This window comes from Lontra canadensis, unplaced genomic scaffold (assembly GCF_010015895.1).
Source record: "Lontra canadensis isolate GAN:19392208 unplaced genomic scaffold, GSC_riverotter_1.0 scaffold193, whole genome shotgun sequence".
In the NCBI taxonomy this organism is placed as follows: Eukaryota; Metazoa; Chordata; class Mammalia; order Carnivora; family Mustelidae; genus Lontra; species Lontra canadensis.
In genome coordinates this window covers 887,346-905,479 of record NW_022631187.1, presented here as the reverse complement: position 1 = coordinate 905,479, position 18,134 = coordinate 887,346, and the positions used below count along the sequence as shown (strand labels likewise).

The 18,134-nt window shown below is 48.0% G+C and overlaps 1 protein-coding gene across 1 annotated transcript; it reads left to right on the top strand.

The window, feature by feature from the left end:
• Nucleotides 1-429: 429 nt before the first annotated feature.
• Nucleotides 430-17,275, top strand: EDA (ectodysplasin A; the record flags this gene model as incomplete). Its single annotated transcript, XM_032847766.1, has 6 exons — nucleotides 430-451; nucleotides 8,137-8,316; nucleotides 9,685-9,719; nucleotides 10,627-10,678; nucleotides 13,750-13,880; nucleotides 15,651-17,275. Coding segments are annotated over 6 exons (672 nt in total), but the record flags the coding sequence as incomplete, so codon positions are not given.
• Between the last annotated feature and the right edge of the window lie 859 nt (nucleotides 17,276-18,134).

Here is an 18,134-nt window from a genome sequence, read left to right as displayed (position 1 = left end):
AAATGACCCTCTTTTCCATTTAGCTTCAATGCAGGAGACTTCATACCAGTTCTTCACCTGAATGCGTGACTCTTCAATCTCAGGACTCGCAGAATTAATGGAATGCCGTCCTAAGGTTGTTGAGTTCTGCGTTTATGGGCATTTCATCTCTACCAAGAAGTACCCATTCCCTCACTGCAAAGATGGAGACTGAAAGAGTTTTCTGTGGAAAAATCTTTCTTGTAACGTTCTTGTTACAACAGTCAAAAAACAGAAACAGACTGGAGAGGTCTGATAATTGGGAGATACCTTGCCAATGACCTGACCCTTGGTGTGGGGCTCCCTCAAAATCTGCAGTGTCTTCGGAGTTTCTCCTATGACTGTCTTGGAGAATAAACACTTTATGTTAATTTCCAGGGACTTAATTTTCCATTTTCTTTTTTAACAGGTCCAGTTAAAAACAAGAAAAAGGGTAAGTTAAGCTCCTGATTTTATAAAATTGTTCGTGTCTTTTCTAAAATTAGAAGGAAAAAAAACCAAGGGAGTAATATTTTTATATATTCTTTCAATGTTGGTTGTCCATTGTTTTAGTCAATCACCTGTGTCCTCCTTGAGTATGGTAGCTTCCATGAAACAAGAAGTAGAGATTATTTTTCAGTGATGATTCATGAAATTGCTTCTCTAGCAGTATATGAAAGTTGTTTTTATTATTCTTTCTTGCTCCCTCTTTTATACAATTAAACTTACATCTCTTTCCTTCATTCTTCCTTACTCTTTTTCCTTTCTTTACCCTCCTTTATGGAATCAATAATCACGTATAAATTAAGTCCTAAGACAGCTTGTGGGGACTAGGTATACCACCTCCCCGAGAGACGTCAGTACCCCGTTCTTGGCCTTAAAGCTATCCCTATCCTATGCCTTAGATAGTCAGAGAAAGTATTTCTCACTTTGGGGTTTCAATATCATTTTCTCTGTGATGGGAAAAGGAAAGCTGGAGGAATACCCTGATCTTTTGGTCCTTTCAAAGAAGCTTCTGGTTGAGCAGATCCATTGTGCCACTGTTGGGTCAGTATGTTTCTAATATACTTGCAACAAGACTGGCCCAAGAGCTTGTACAAGCACTTGCATACTTGAATAGGAGAACCCAAAAAAAACAGAACAAGTTCCAAAAGACAGAATTAAGCTATATGGTCCACTCCTTAGGACTAAAAAAAGAAACCAAATACAAAACCAGTTTTAAGTAACTATTTCTGTGTTCTGACCTGGAAAGAAAATAAAGTGAAATTATAAAACACTTTAAGTAGGGGCACCTGGGTGTCTCAGTTGGTTAAGTGTCTGCCTCTGGCTCAAGTCATGATCCTGGGGTCCTACTCAGTGGGGAGTCTGCTTCTCCCTCAGCCCCTTCCCTATGCTCCTGCTCTCTCACTCTCAAATAAGTAAATCAAATCCTTTAAAAAATAAAAAATCAGGGCACCTGGGTGGCTCAGTCATTAAGCATCTGCTTTTGGCTCAGGTCTTGATCCCAGGGTCCTGAGATTGAGTCCCACATTGGGCTCCTTGCTCAGCAGGGAGCCTGCTTTTCCCCTGTCTGCCATTCCCCATGCTTGTGCTTGCTCTCTCCCTCTCTCTCCTTTTTTCTCTCTCTCCCTCTCTCTCTCTCTGTCAAATAAATAAATATATTTTAAAAATAAAAAGTAAAATGCTTTAAGTAAAATGATTCTGTTAAGATTTCTGGAGCTTTATAGAGTAGATTATCAGTCCCAGAGTAGACCAAAAGACTGGCTTCAGCTGCAGCCTGCTCCTTCTCTGAGCACGAGGGTACTCTGGTGGTTCACAGTACCATAGCCTACATGGAAAACCTGTGTCCCTGTTGTAAAGAAGCTGAGGATTGGCCTGGCCTCCTGAGGACCTGATCCGAGCAAAGTTGGAAAACAGCCAGAGAGCTGGGGTCAATGAGGAAAACTTTCTCCATTGGGCCTGGCCATTAACCAAGATATTATGTATTTACAAAAGTACATTTGATTTTTTCAGCATGTTTTTTTCTAGTAGCTTTTTTCTAGTTTTTTCTAGTAGCTTATTTTTTAGAGCAGTTTTAGGTTCACAACAAAATTGAGGGAAAAGTACAGAGCATTCCCATATATTTCCTGCCCCACACAGGGACAGCCTCCCCCACCAGATTATGTACTACCAGAGTAGTACATTTGTTATAACTGAGGAGCCTCCATTGATATATCATCATCACTCAAAGTACATAGTTAACATTAGGCTTCATCTTGGTACTGTACATTCTAGGGGTTTTGACAAATGTATAGTGACATAGATTCCCATAGATTACAGTATTTACAGAATAGTTTCACTTCCCTAAAAATCCTCTCTGCTTTGCCTATTCATCATTGCCTCCCCCTAACCCTTGGCAACCACTGATCTTTCTCTTTTTTTTTTCTTTAAAGACTTTATTTATTTATTTGTCAGAGAGAGAGAGAGTGAGCACAAGCAGGGGGAGTGGCAGGCAGAGGGAGAAGCAGGATCCTCACTGAGCAAGGAGCCTGATGTGGGACTCAGTCCCAGGACCCAGGGATCTTGACCTGAGCAGAAGACAGATGCTTAACAGACTGAGCCACCCAGGCATCCCACCACTGACCTTTCTATTGTCTTTTTAGTTTTGCCTTTTCCCAAGTCAGTATGTAGCCTTTTGAGATTGGCTTCTTTTACTTAGTAATATGCATTTAAGTTCCTCCATGTCTTTTCATGGCTCAATAGATCATTTCTTTTTCTTTTTTTTCTTTTTTTAAGTTTTTATTTTAATTCCAGTTAGTTAACATCCAGTGTTATATTAGTTTCAGGTGTACAATGTAGTGATTCAACAGTTCCACACATCACCCAGTGCTCATCATGACAAGTGCCCTCCTTTATCCACATCACCTATTTCACCCAGCCTCCCCACACCTCCCCTCTGGTAACCAACAATTTGTTGATTATAGTTAAGAGTCTGTTTCTTGGTTTCTCTCTCTCTCTCTCTCTCTCTCTTCCCATTTGGTTATTTGGTTGTGTTTTTTTTTTCTTAAACTTCACATACATGTGAAATCATATGGTATTTGTCTTTATCTGACTGATTTCACTTAGCATAATACTCTCCACCTCCATCCATGTCATTGCAATGGATGCATTTCTATGGCTGAGCAATATTCCATTGCATATATATGCCAAATTTTATTTCTCGACTCATCAGCCAGTGGCCACATGGCCTATTTCAATAATTTGGCCAGTATAGATACTGCTGCTATAAACATCAGGGTGCATGTATTCCTTTGAATTAGCATTTTTGTATCCTTTGGCAAATATCTAGTAGTACAATTGCTGAATTGTAGGACAGTTCTATTTTTCACTTTTTGAGGAAACCTCACACTGTTTTCCAGAGTGGTTGCACCAGTTTGCATTCCACCAACAGTGCAAGAGGGTTCACTTTTCTCCACATCCTCGCCAGCCAACACCTGTTGTTTCTTGTGTTGTGATGTTAGCCGTTCTGACAGGAGTGAGGTGATATCTCATTACATTTTGATTTACATTTCCTGATAGTAAGTGATGTTGAGCATCTTTTCATGAGTCTTTTGGCCATCTGTATGTCTTCTTTGGGAACTGTCTATTCATGTCTTCTGCCCATTTTTTTAATTGGACTATTTGTTTTGAGGGTATTGCCTTTGAAAAGTTCTTTATAGATTTTTGGATACTAACCATTTATCAGATTTGTCATTTGTAAATATCTTCTCCCATTCTGTAGGTTGTCTTTTAGTTTTGTGATTGTTTCCTTTGCTTTATAAAAGCAGAAGGATTTTTATTATAAAGTGTATTTTTCTTGTTTGTTTCCCTTGCCTCAGGAGACATATCTAGAGAGATGTCGCTATGGCCAATGTCAAGAAGTTACTCCCTATGTTCTCTTCCACGATTTTTATGGTTTCAGGTCTCAAATTTAAGTCTTTAATCCATTTTGAAATTATTTTTCTGTATGGTGAAAGAAAGTCATCCAGTTTCATTCTTAGGCATGTCACTGTCCAGTTTTCCCAACACCATTTGTTGAAGAGACTTTTTCTAACTGGATATTTTTTCCTGCTTTGTCAAAGATTAATTGACCATATAATTGTGGGTTCATTTCTGGGTTTTCTACTATGTTCTGTTGATCTATGTGTCTGTTTTTGTGCCAGTACCATCCTGTTTTGATTACTCTATCAAGCATGTACTTTTTAACTTTTGTCACATCCCCTTTAAAATGGAAATTGTAATAAACCTAGAAAGCTCACCTGGCTTTGACAAGGACACCCTCTGCTCCTAAACAAGTCCAAGGGTGACTTTCCCTTCTTAATAGGTAGACTTGGGAACACTCTCTAATTACAGCTACTAGTTTTTTCTTTTCACTCATTCACTGGACCATGAATAAGCACCTTATATTTGTCAGGAATAGAGATACCAAGATAAAGAAAAATGGTGCCTGCCCTCAAAAATCTCCCAGTGTAGCTGGAATAGTGGAAGTACACACAAATAATTACAGTATGGTATCAAAAATGCTCTCATTGAAGCATGAACAGTGTGCTGTGGGAGCACAAAGAAAGAGCAAGTAGTTCTCCCTGGGGGAGTGAGGAGCCACATCTCAGGGAAAAAAAAAAGAAACAGCATTTAACCTGGGCTTTGAAGGATGGGGGCAAATGGAGGGGGAAAGGCATTCCAGCAAAGGGAAGAGCATACTCAGATCCCTCAGAAGTGTGAAAGAACATGGCCTGTTTGGGGCAACAGCAAGTAGGCTAGCGATGTACCGAAGTGTAGGTCATATGTGTGGTGGGGAATGGCAACCAGTTGTAGGGTCATCCAATGAGTGAGCACTGAGAGAACATACTTGCTAGTGACAATAGAAGACAATTGCCTAGGCTAGAAGCCCTATTATTACAATTCTGAGAATCCAATGCCTCTGGCAGGGACTCGGATCACTGCCCAGCACTGCCACCTTGTATATGGGCCATTATTAGAAGGAGAATGCACATAGGCCTTAAACATTTCCTTTGACTGAAAGTGATTTAGAAGCCATTTAATACAGATTTCCTTGGACACAGTGAATAGGCACATGCCTGAAGAGGTAAATTGAGTTGTTCATTTAATTTCCATCTTTAATAGAATTTTCCCCTCCTACAACTAACTTGCTAATGTTCATTCCCTCTCCCTCTCTCCCTCGCCCTCCCTCCACCCTCACTTTCATTCACTTGTTTTTATTTGTTCTTTCAATAGTTTGGCCTTCACTAAAAGGTTAGTGAAGTTTAGCTTGGAAAAGAATGTGAACATTCTGTCATCTAAGACTGCACTGGAGAATTTTCTAAGTAGAGAAGTCTCTGGGCTTTTGTATCATGAAGTGTTCTGGCAACATCAGGAAATCTGGAGAAGGAATTCAATCCTCTAAAGTCAACCTCTTGTCCAGGGGTCATTTTGTACCTGTTCCTCTCTGGGCCAACTTTCTTTTTTTTTTTTAAGATTTTATTTATTTTATTTGACAGACAGAGATCACAAGTAGGCAGAGAGGCAGGCAGAGAGAGAGGAAGGGAAGCAGGCTCCCCGCTGAGCAGAGAGCCCGATGTGGGGCTCGATCCCAGGACCCTGGGATCATGACCTGGGCCGAAGGCAGAGGCTTTAAACCACTGAGCCACCCAGGTGCCCCTGGGCCAACTTTCTGTAAGGATGCAAGTATGAGAAGTACACTTCCCTAAACCTAGTTACAGAGGAGCAAAGAGGACCAGTTGCAGAACAGGAACTTTTTCCCAAATGTCCTCTAACATTTTCATAAGTGAAAATCCTCTGTTTTCACTGCAACCATTATTCTTTTTGACTAGAGAAGTTTCTGGCTGTGATTATTCCAGAATTACATTAGCAATCACAGGAGAGTCACAGTCTTGACACTGAAGTTTGTCCTACCCACAGAACACCCTCCAGTTTCAAAGTCAGTTAGGCCTGGAAATTCTGGGACATAGAACAGTCTAATATGCACCTTTCTCTGTGTCTGTGCCAGTAGACACAGAGGAAGAAGAGGGAGAATAGAGAATAAGGAGGGAGAAGCAGACCTTACAATCAGGCTAGGGAAGTTTCCTGACTGCCAGGAGTAAGTCAGCCTTCCTTACGGTACCTCAGCCTTGGGAGGAAACTTAGAGAAATCATCAAGGCCAAACTCCTCATTTCACCAGTGAGAAACTAAGGCTCAGGGAGAGAAAGGAATTTGCCCAAAGTGCATCTGTGGCAGGGCTGGGGCTTTGAGCCTTATCTCCTGACTACAGATTTTGTGTTCCTTCCACTGCACTAGCTGGAATTGAAACTTGGGTGCTGAATAAGCCTGACTTGGAAGCTGCCCAAATCTGAAGGGAGATGGCTTTCCTGTTCAGCATCTTGAAATTGGCTAATCTAGAAACTGGGCAGATCCAATCTTTTGCGGCTGCTACGTGCAGGGAAAATAAGAAAGCTCCCTCCTGCCTCTAGGGCTCTAAGGCTACAGGGAGTCTCCCCAGGGCAGGAGCCTCACAGTGACCCCGTTGTTTCATACCAAATGCAGAAGTCATTAGACATGGACAACTGGCCTCTTGAATGGCATTGCCATTGAGTTTCTGGAACACAAGGCATTATTTTTAAAGGTGGGCCTGATAAATCAGGACAGGATTCTCCTAAGAGCCTGGGGAGCAAGAAGTCAGAGTTGTTAAGGAGGTGTTTCAATGAGACTTAAGAGGGTTGTATTTAGAACTCAGACAGTACCACAGGTGGAAATACTGTCGCGGAGTCTGGTCAAACCCGTCTGTTCCTGGGATTTCCACAAATTGTGAGAAAGTAGTGAAAGGTAAAAGACACCCCCCTCGGGGTCACCAGTCGTGCATGAATTGGGCTGCACAGAGCAGAGGAAGTAAACAGGAGCTGTGGGTTTTGGTACAAGACCACAGTTATGACTCTGTCAAATAGCTACATCCTAGTGGGAATGTTGGAAGGACTGGAATATGGAATAGAAGGGCCGGGATCGTTCTGAAAGGATAGCGAGGAGAGAAAGGGAAGGAGCTGGTGGGCTTAATTAATAATATGTTGGAAAATAGGGCCTCAGAGGAAAGATGCTGGAAAGCCAGATTATTTAGCCTATTAAAAATAAGAGGTTGACAGGTGACTTAATGTCTGTAAGCATATGAGGGTTATTATGTGTTTGATGGTAACTATTCTTCTCTATCTACACAAAGAATAAAATAAAAGCTCAAATTGCCACAGGAGGGATTTCAGCTAAATATACAGAAGAACTTCCTAACAGTGAGGGGGTGATAACCACAGGAACATGTTACCAGGGGAGTTTACAGAATTGCCTTTCCCAGAGATCTTTTAAAATAGGGTTTAGAGAGGTCAGCTGAAAAAGCAAAAACTGCCAGCTGCCTCCTCGGCTTTTTCTACTCTGTTTCCCCTTCTTTCCTTCTCTATCTCCCCCTCCCTCCCTCTCCCCCATCCCCTCCCTCTCATCTCCCAAATTCCTTCCCGATCCTCATTCCCAGCTACCACCACCTCTATACCAACCCCTAGTTCCTGTACATCCCAACTTCTGTAGGAAACCTTCCTGGTGTTGATATTATTCCCAAGGTCAGGGCTGTCCTCCTAGCTCCCTCTTCTCATTGCATCAAGTCCTCCAAACCGGGCAGCAAACATGAAAGCCCACTCTTCAACGGTAGCCCAATTCTCCATTCAAAAAGGTGACCTGGTCACTTGGTAATTCTAATTTTTTGGACTCATCTGAAAGGTAACCTCCTTTATGAAACCTTCTCTGACCTCTTAAGCATTTGTCCCTACTACTAATATGGTACTTAGACTCTCCTGTGACTGTGTCTGTGTCTGTTTCCCCAGTAGACTGAGCTCCTTCAGGGTCATTTATTTCTGTATCTTCAAACCATCTCTGTAAATAATTATTCATGAAAGGGGATAGGGAGTGTGTGTGTGTGTGTGTGTGTGTGTGTGTGTGTGTGTGTGTGTTGTATAATAAAGTGTTCACCTTTTTAGCAGCAGGAATTCCCAAAGGGCTGACTTTGTGTCCTTGGAAGTCTGTAGAAGTCCTGACAGTATATTTGTTTTGAGTCAATAACTACAAATGTAACACTGAATCTTGTCTTTTAGGAAAGAAGGCAGGACCTCCTGGGCCCAATGGCCCTCCGGGACCTCCAGGACCCCCAGGACCCCAGGGACCCCCAGGGATTCCAGGAATTCCTGGAATTCCAGGAACAACTGTGATGGGACCACCTGGCCCTCCAGGTCCCCCTGGTCCTCAGGGACCCCCTGGCCTACAGGGACCTTCTGGTGAGTGCCTCTGCCTCTCCACCTGCCCCTTGGCTCCTTGCAAGTACTTGAAAAGAGCAGGTGTGGACTATCCTGAAGGCACTTTCCAGCGGTGGTGATGGCTTTGGTGAACAAGAAGAACAGGTCTCCTATCTCAGTGGAGAGCTAGGACTTGAACAAGCCAGTAGCGCCTGACCTTCTCTAACTCTGCCTGCTCTTGACCTTTCCATTACAAGCCCTCCCTGACTCTAGGCTTCCCTGTAGTGAGCCAGGAAACTCCCATAAGCCAGAACCAGAGGCCCCAAGTATTTATACTAGATTTCCAGTGGGGGATGAATTTGGTCTGCTCTGATTTCCAGCATGTAGCACCAAATATTTATGTCTGATTGGAAACAGGCTATGAAGAGGAATGTTGGGGACTGGAAGAAATGACAAGCCCTAGAACAGTCTCATCCCATGAACTCTGAAGGGCCTTTCCCGTAGAGGTCACTGGTGACCAGGGAGTTAGAAACTTACAAGTCACCGGGGCTGGGGAAGAAGCAAACCCTGTCTCTAAGACTGAGGAGCCAAGTGCCTGTTCAAATAGCATCAAATCTCTTTGTGTCATTCCTCTTGGGTCCAGAAGGGCATCCGGAAGGTAGAGATGCCAATCCAAACCCACCTAATTGGAACTGACAGGAGTCATACTGCCAGGGCTTGGGTCAGTTGTTATTTCCTCCTGCTGCACCCCTCTTGTTTCTTGGGGCTTTAAGGAAATTGGCTCTTTACACAGCTGATTTCGCTGGGTCCGAAAATTCTGTAGCAGGACTCAGATTCTTTGACTCAGAGTTCAAATGGGGTTAATCAGCATTACCATGACCATAAGAGATGGAGTTAGAGGTTTTTGGTTGGTTTCTTTTGGTTTTTGTATCCCAGTCTTTCTACAGATACTGAGCACCTTCTGTGTGCAAGAGATATATTGATAAGTGGGCCCCATTCTCACGGAGTTTAGGTCCCAGGGGAGGAGAGAGGCAGTTAAGGAAGCAAGATATTTACAACGGCAATGCTTTCTATGAGGACCCTGAAAGAAAGGGAGCAAAAGACTAAAGAAGCAAAGGGCACCGTCTCGGGGTCACGGGGTCACTTGGTGGCAGGAATGCACTGTCCTCTGTCTCTACCAGTGCTCAGTGAGGCTTGCCTTGGAGCCAGCGTTAACCAGAGTCCACTTTCCCTGCTGGACGCTGGGCCCACTAAGGAGGCAGGTCAGGGAGGAGGAAGAGAAGGGAGTGGTATCCTCTCCCATCCCAGGGCCTGGCTGCCCAGAGTAGGGGTTCACTGCCACTCGCTGCCTAGCTGAGGAGAGAGAAAAGGAAGGAGCATGCCCTCTGATTGTCCTGTCCTATTTTGCAGGAGCTGCTGATAAAGCTGGACCTCGAGAAAACCAGGTTGGCTGGGAATTGCTCTCTTCCTGGGGAGGAGGGAAGACCATAAGGCTAGAACCATGTTCCAGTGGCTCCCTGTTAAGTTTGTGAAGATGCCCTTGAGGGGGTTCCCAAAGTTGTTCACTCACAGCCCCCTCCCATCCCAAGAAATAGAAAAGCTTTGCCCCACGGCCTGCCTTTAACTCAGCCTTTCCATGGCCATTTCTCCCCACCTCCCCGCACAGAAGACAGAAGGTCATCATATCCAAGCGCAGTCATACCCTGAAATGAGCTGCCAGTCAGGCCTATCCACCCAAGCCTCCAACCTCCCACCCACACCAGATACCTTGTGGGCACTCAGACCACGGGGGGGATCAGGAGCTTGAAAATCAGCCAACCAGCTCCAGGCCAAACACAGCCTGGGCTTCTGCCTTAAAGGCCTGAAGGGCTCCTCCCTTGTCTTTGAGCTTCCTAATCTGTCTGTATTGGCAAGTTGTGCTGCCTTGCCTTGGCTCATCCCAGCCGCCTTCACTCACCACAGCTGTTTGGCCACAATTATAAATCTACATGGCGGCACAGTGCTTGATAGCTTGCAGGGAACTGTAGATCTGTCACCTCATTTGATCTTCAGACATCCCTGTAAGAGAGGCAGAGATTCTTAAAATCCCCATTTCACAGTTACGGAAATGAGACTTGGGGTGGGGGTGAGAGGATTCCGTTCCGCTGAGGTCACCTAGCCAGGAAGGGGCGGAGCTGCAAATCACATGACCCACCAGCAGAGATGTGCTCCCTGGCCTCCCAGGACGGGAGAAAGGGATCCGAATTGGGAAATGAAAGGACACTGGAAGTCAGAGGTGGGAACACGTTGACTGGTGGCTAAGCAGGCAGCCATTTCTCTCAGTGACGACTCTCTCTGTCCTTATCCTCCCAGCCAGCTGTGGTGCATCTACAGGGCCAAGGGTCAGCAATTCAAGTCAAGAATGGTAAGAGTCAAAGTCAGCTCTTTCCCTAAGAGGAGCTTCTCCTGTCTTCCTTACTCGCAGCCTTCAAAGAATCATCAGCCTAGGTCCTCCGTGGGCCCTTGGAAGTAACCTGGGCGGTTGGGGGGCGGGGGCGGGGGGGTGCGCATTCGCTACTCCGTCTGCCCTCTGCTGGCTGTCCTGGGTAATTGCTCGCACCTAGACTGGTCGCTACACACAAATTGCATTTAGAATCACTGATGAGGAAGCGGAAAGCGACTTGAGACATCACGGAGGTGGGGAATTCTTGGCAGATGGAGGTGGTATCAGAGTCACCAAGGGGACATGTACAGTTTGATCAACATCTTCACAATACATGCTAGAGAAGGTAAAACCACAGAAAAGTAAATTGTTGTCTGATGGGTCTCCGCAGAAAACAGGTGGAGGGAGCATTTCCCGGGGTTGGGGGAGGGAGGAAGCATGCCAGACTCTCCTGGGAGTATGAGATGCTAGTATCTGTAAGAAGAGGAAACAGGTTTAAGGGGCTTAAGAAAACTGACTTAATGTAATCCCTACATTAAAAGATGGGGAACCAGAGTCCCAGTGAGAATGGATAATACCTTAAGAAATCATATTGCTGGGGCGCCTGGGTGGCTCAGTGGGTTAAAGCCTCTGCCTTCGGCTCAGGTCATGATCCCAGGGTCCTGGGATCAAGCCCCACATCAGGCTCTCTGCTCAGCGGGGAGCCTGCTTCCCTTCCTCTCTGCCTGCCTCTCTGTCTACTTGTGATCTCTGTCTGTCAAGTAAATAAATAAAATCTTTAAAAAATTGTATAAAAAAATCATACTGCCTTATATTTGGATGGTCCTTTGGAGTTTTCAGCATGCATTCTTTTGTCTTTCTTTTTTAAAGATTATATTTATTTGAGAGAGAGAGAGAGATAGCACAGGAACAGGAAGGAGGGACTGAGGAAGAGGGAGAAGCAGGCTCCCCGCTGAGCAGGTAGCCTGATCCCAGGACCCTGGGATCATGACCCTAGCCAAAGGCAGCCACTTAACTGACTGAGCCACCCAAGCGCCCTTTGTCTTTCATTTCCTGTGCTCCTCACAGCAACCCTGTGCTGCAGGTATTAGTTCCTTTTTTGCAGAGACAGAAACTGAAGCTCAGAGAAGTTAATTCCTTGGCCCAAGAGTTCAGTTAAGTGTAGGAGCTGGATTCAAAACTAGGTCTGTCTGAGTCTTTCCACGGTGCTGGGCGCCTTCAGTGATGTGCATACACTCCACTGAATGATTAGGTTCATTTTCTCCCCCAAAGAGACATGAACATTCATTAAAGAACAGCACTTCGAAATAATATCCAGTCCCCAGGGTGCACATAGCCTAAAATGCCTGACCTCCCCACCACCCCACCCCCGCCGCCCCTGCCCCAGGACCCTTAGGAAGCAGCAAGCCAGCCAGGATGCCAGATGCTTAAGGAGCCTGGAGAGGAAGGGAGGGGCTCCAAGTGCAGAAACAGTGAATGAAGGTTAGGAAACCTGCTGCATGGGGACAGCTCCTAAGAGTCCAGTCTGCCCTGAACCGGCTATGCTGAGCTGCCCTAATGATCAGGCTTAGCCACAGCCTGGACTGCCACCTGGATGCCTGAAATTTAATCGCCTCCAAAGTAGAAGGAGGAACAGAGCAGTAGCAAAAACCAGAGTCCTGCTGGGACCAGGTGCCTTGGGTCCTGGGGCCCTGGATGGGCCATAATCACCATCTGTCCAGGGAGGAGTGAGACAGGCAGGAAATAGATTCGTCTGGGTGGATGGGTGGCCTCCATGCTCAGTCTATGCCCGAAGCTGTGGATTTTGCTCCCACTACCATGCAACAAGACCAGCTCCAACCCTGTGGGCCAATCCCTAATCGTAGTTTATGCTGATCTTAAGTTGCAGTGAAAGCAGAAGGGAGGGAGGAGGGGTGGAAGTACACCAAGCAGAGCAGTCACCTGGAGGGGCTGCACCAGGGCATCTCTTCCTAACTCCTGTCCCACCCACTGTCACCTCAAGGAAAGATGACCACCTATTCCAGAAGGCCAGTTTCCTCACACCTCTGAGAGGCAGGCCTCCTGAGACTAGCGAAAGATGAACATTCACAACATAATTCCTTGGGTGAGGAAGGGAAGGTTTTGAGAGGGAACAGTCCCCTGGGCTTAGACCCTCTCCTCCAGTGGTGGAAGGAGGGAACATCCCTCCTTCTGCAGGATTGAAAGGGAAGCTTTTCCTCCACCTTCCCATACTGGCTCTCATTGTCCAGCAAAGGTGGTAGGATAACCCCTCTTCCCCCAATGGGGTTGGGCTGGCAGATGCTTTACCAGAGGTAACTCAGCTCCCAGATACCCTTACTGGTTCTAGTGCTGCTGGATGGTCTATCCCTCACTCTCATAAAGTTTCCCCTCTCCTGTGGGGCCTTAGGACGGGTGGCCGGCCACTCATTCCAGCTGCCATGAAGTCTGACTCACCCCTGATCACCAAGGTTCTCTAGGTAGACAGTTCCTTGGGCTGAGTGGTTTCCTGCATGGGGCAGGGAAGCCTTCCAGAAGGGAGCGGGCATGAAGGAACTGTAAAAAGGAATCTTTAAAGGAGAAATAAAAAACTCATGAATCTGAGAGCCAGAGGAGGGATTCAGGAGCTAGGGCTAGAGAAATAGAATGGAATAATAAGACCTAGCCTGCCACTCAGTGTCTGAATGTTGCCTGCGCAGGCCCCAGAACAACAAAGAAAATAGGGCAGCATGCCCACTCTCTTCTTGCCTTCACCCCTAATTCCAGCTGCAAAGTGTTGGTTAAAGACCCTTCTAGATGGAGCGGTCAGGAAAGGAGGGAGGGAGGCAGACAAGGCCCCCCAGGGGCCTGAGGCAGGCCTGGCAGCTGCTCGACAAACAGAATGCTTTATCTGCTTCCACACGCTGTTCTGAAAGCAAACAGCTTGGCCTCTGGGGCTGTCCACCTTGCACTGGGATCTGGGTGGGGGTGGGGAGGGGTGCTGCTCCCTGTCTCTTGTTTCTGTTGCCCGGATTCTTCGGACATGTACTGAGTGACTGCCCTTCTCTCATACTGAGATCTTTCAGGTGGAGTGCTCAATGACTGGTCTCGCATCACCATGAACCCCAAGGTGTTTAAGCTACATCCCCGCAGCGGGGAGCTGGAGGTACTGGTGGACGGCACCTACTTCATCTATAGTCAGGTAGAAGTGAGTACGGTCTCAGGCCTAACTCTTCTTATATCCAGAATGCAGATCCGGTACAGGCCACATAGGGGCACTGTGGAGCCAGCCAAGACCTGCTAACTTCCCGCTCTCTAGGGAGACTGGGGTGGGGGCACTACGCGGAGAGGCAGTTGAAAAGGGGAAAGAGAGAAGGGCCCGTTTTGGTTGAGGTACCCCCCCACAGCCAGTTATCCTTGAAAAACTGCAAACGGGCCCCTCCCACACCCCCGCCATCTGATCCCCTCCTGCTGGGCCTGAGGCCCTCGTTGCCCCATTCTACTGCCAAACTCCATCTCTGGGTCAGTATATATCCTCTGAGCATACCCCCTTCCCCCCGACAGTGCTAGCTTCACATTAAATAGTGCTCCTGAAGGCTTTCTCTCCACCTCAAAGCCATTTATTTGGGATGGTCTTTCCTTCCTCTTTCTCCCTCTCCTGTCCACCTTTCTGTGTCTCTGTCCATTCCGTCCTCCATCCTGCCACCGTTCTCCCAGCCCTTGGGGTTCTGTCCTTGCCCTCCCCTACCCCGCACTGGATCTCCCCAGGTCTGCCCAACCACTCCCGCCCCTGTTGTTTGCCTCAGAACTAGAGGTTAGCTGAGCCCTGATGCTGGGGCTTCTGTGGGGTGGGCAGCGAGTAGGCAGATGGACAGAAGGACTACAGAGCCAACAGAAGGGTCTCTCGGGAGAGTGGCCAGAGAAGATGGGTTAACAAGTATTCGATCAGCCCATCCTGGCATAGAAATACTGCACCTGTATACATTACTCCCTCCTGAAGAGCCTATGGAGGGAACAATCTTTCATAAAGTGATTGAGGATGACCGATAGCCCCCCCCAGGGGGGGGGGGGCGGTCAATCCCCAGGGGGCACATGGGTATAATCCTATAGGCATAGGCCATTTCTTCTAAGCTCCTTTGTGTGTGGGGGGGGTGGGGGATCAAAGCTTGGGGTGGGGTTATTTTCCAGGCCCAGAATAGATTGGGAGAGGCCTCAGGCCTTGAATGCCATGAAAACTGGGAAAATCCCCCTTGAAAGCAGGCCAGTGAACATGGGCTGGCACTTCCCTCTGGCCACAAAGTAAAGTCAGGGGCCTAGGTTTTGTCCTTCCAAATTCCTTAGCTCATTTATTGTAGATAGCACTCCATCTCTCCAGATATGTTTCCTTGATCATCAGGGGGCCAAGGGGCACCATAAAAATCCGGGAGAGAAATTCAGCCACAGGGGAGGGTGAGCTGCAAGCTCAAGGCCCTAAAGAGCCGAAGAAATGGCAAGATGTTACCGTGCCCTCTCTCAGGAATCAGCAACTTCCAAGGTCAGCCGCAAATAGTCCTTGGGGCACGGCATGGGAAGTCAATTTGTATCCATTTGTCCATAACACTGATTGATCCCCTACTGTGCGCAGAGCCCTGTTGCCTCTTGCTGGGGCTGAGCAGGGTGGAGGGCATGGGAGGGGCTGGGGGAGCTACCTGAGTGAGAAAGGCCTGGATCCTACCCTTGACAGAGCTGATAGCTGGCGAGTTTTTGCAAAGAGATTTGCAGCCACCCAAGCCCCACGGAGTGCGGAGGGAGTGGGGTGTATCAGCCCATCATCTTGCCTTTCCTGTTGACCAGCGAACACGCCCTCAGGTGGCACTGCCCCCCTTCACGAGGTGTATGGACCAGCTCCTCCAAGAAGGTCCCGTGGGTCCCGGGCAGGGAAGGGCCCCACCCTCTCCTTTGCCTGTCCCCCAATCCCTTCTCCTTTCCTCTCACCCAGGTCTACTACATCAACTTCACCGACTTCGCCAGCTATGAGGTGGTGGTGGATGAGAAGCCCTTCCTGCAGTGTACCCGCAGCATTGAGACAGGCAAGACCAACTACAACACTTGTTACACCGCGGGGGTCTGCCTCCTCAAAGCCAGGCAGAAGATTGCCGTGAAGATGGTACATGCCGACATCTCCATCAATATGAGCAAGCACACCACCTTCTTTGGGGCCATCAGGCTGGGCGAGGCCCCTGCATCCTAGATTCCCCCCACTTTCTGCCCATGCTCCCGCCCCTGCCCCAGAGCTGGGAGCTGGGACTCCCAGAACCTCTCAGTGCTGCTGTGGAATGAGGTGTGATGGGTGTCCAGCCACAGAGATCGATAATCCAGGGCTATTTATTCCCCGGTGACTCCAGGATGATGAGGAGGCCCGCTTGACTTTCCAGAATGACCTTGAGTTCACAGGAGGGTTGATGGAGCCCCAGGGTTTGTAGGAAGCAGGACCTTCTTCCTTGGCTCCGTGTCAGCTGGCTTATGGCTCGACTCTTCAACCTCAAGGTCACTTTTGTCAGAGTGATTGTTTCTTGCACTAAGGTGGGGAGTCCAGGGCAGCAGGCAAGAGAAAGCAAAAGTGGACTCCAGACTGTGGGGGCAAGCCTCTGACCCTAAAGGGGCTGCTGTTCCTCTCTTGGGTAGGGCTGGGGGCAAGGGTGGGGCGGGAGGGGAGCAGTAAAGCCTAAGCAGATGGATGGGGAGGGGAAAGGCAGGCACTGGTGGCAGAGACCCAGGGAGAAACCTGCCAAGCCTCAGGGTCCAGGGGAACAGGGCAGGGGGGCTCTTCGCACTCTTCCCACTCAGGCTGTGAGCCAGCTCACAGCAACTTGCTGGGCTTTGGGGGACAGGAGGTTGGCAGGGAATGACCACACACTGCTGGGCGCCTGCACAAGAACCTGAAGGCAGACTTGGGGCCACGTGTCTTCCACTTTGTTTACAACCATGTTCCACACTCAGAAAAATCTCTGGGTTCCCTTCCAATTGCCCCCTTTCCCACCCGGACCAGAACTCCTGTCTTCTTTCTCCACAGAGCCTACCTCTGTCTAAGACAGGTGCCCCCCCTGGGACCTGTGCTTATGTGAGTCTGGGACACTCTTCCCATGACCTGGGCGCAAAGAGTCCTTGCCGTTTATTAAGCGACACAAATATTCATCTAGTCGAGTTGTGTCTGGGGGCAAAGGGTTGGACTGGGTGACCTCTGGGAATCCCTTCAAATTCAAATACTTAGGCAGCTTCCACGATAGCCTACAAAAATTCCCAAACCCCAGCCTGCCCCCCTAGGCATCAGCAAGGCAGAAATTTTCTGCCTGACCCCAAAAGGGCAACAAGTGGGTTTTTTTCTTCTCAAGGTTGCTGTGACCTAAGTGGCCATGAGCCTAGGTGCTATCCAAAAGGACAGCCACCAATGCCCTGCAGACCCACCTTTCCTCACTCTGGCTTCAGAAAGCCATAGCAGAATCACCAGAGATTCCAGGGCCGTTCACCTGAATCCAGGCTCAAGAGAAGCCAGCATCTAGGCATCAGGCAAGGCTCTGCCCTGTAGCCAGGTCCAAAGATCCCTTACCCACCCACCCACCCCTCACCCCAAGTTCCCCACTGGATCACATTGTAGGACCATTCAAGGGACTGATCTCTTACTGCCTGGGGCCAGCCTGGTTTCTGGATGCTGGGTCTAGCCCAAAACTAGGGAGGGCCAACGTTGTACAGTCTGCTACTTTTGCTCCTGAAACAAATTTCCTTTGGAGGAGAGAAGGGGAGAGGAGAGGAGAGGAGAGGAGAGGAGAGGAGAGGAGAGGAAAAGGGAGGGGATGGGAGGGGAAGGGAGGGGAGGGGAGAGGAAAGGAAGGGAGGGGAGATGAAAGGAAGGGAGGGGAGGGGAGGGGAGAGGAAAGGAAGGGAGGGGAGGGGAGGGAAGGGGAGGGGAGAAGGGACTTACCCTTCAGGCAGCTGAAATCCACCAAGAACTGGTACTCATTTCTCCACTGTACCTTCCCTTTCCAAACAGCCATAATGCTCACCCCATGGCAGGTCCAGACCAGAGTGGCAGGCTATGAACCAGGCTAAGGAACCTCTCCTTAAAGTCTGGAAAGTACTTTCTCATTATCTCCTTTGAGGATACTATGAATCCCATTGTGTAGACAGGGCCCAGAGAAGTGAAGTGCTTTTCCAGGATCCCCACCAGTTTAGGCCACAGCCCGGGGCTTCAGCCAGATCCACCTCCAAAGCTATTCCATTATGCAGCATTGTGTTGAACTTGCAGTCTAGAGAGAACCAACAAAAATGGGAATAAGGACCCCAGATCCTTCAGCATCCCAGAGAGAAACCCAGAGGTGCTTGTTTTCGTTCCTTGATGGTAATTCCTTGATGTTCTTTTGGTTCCTGGGGACTATGTGGCAAAAAGAGTAGGACATTTCTTTGGGAAACTGCCATCAGCCTTAGG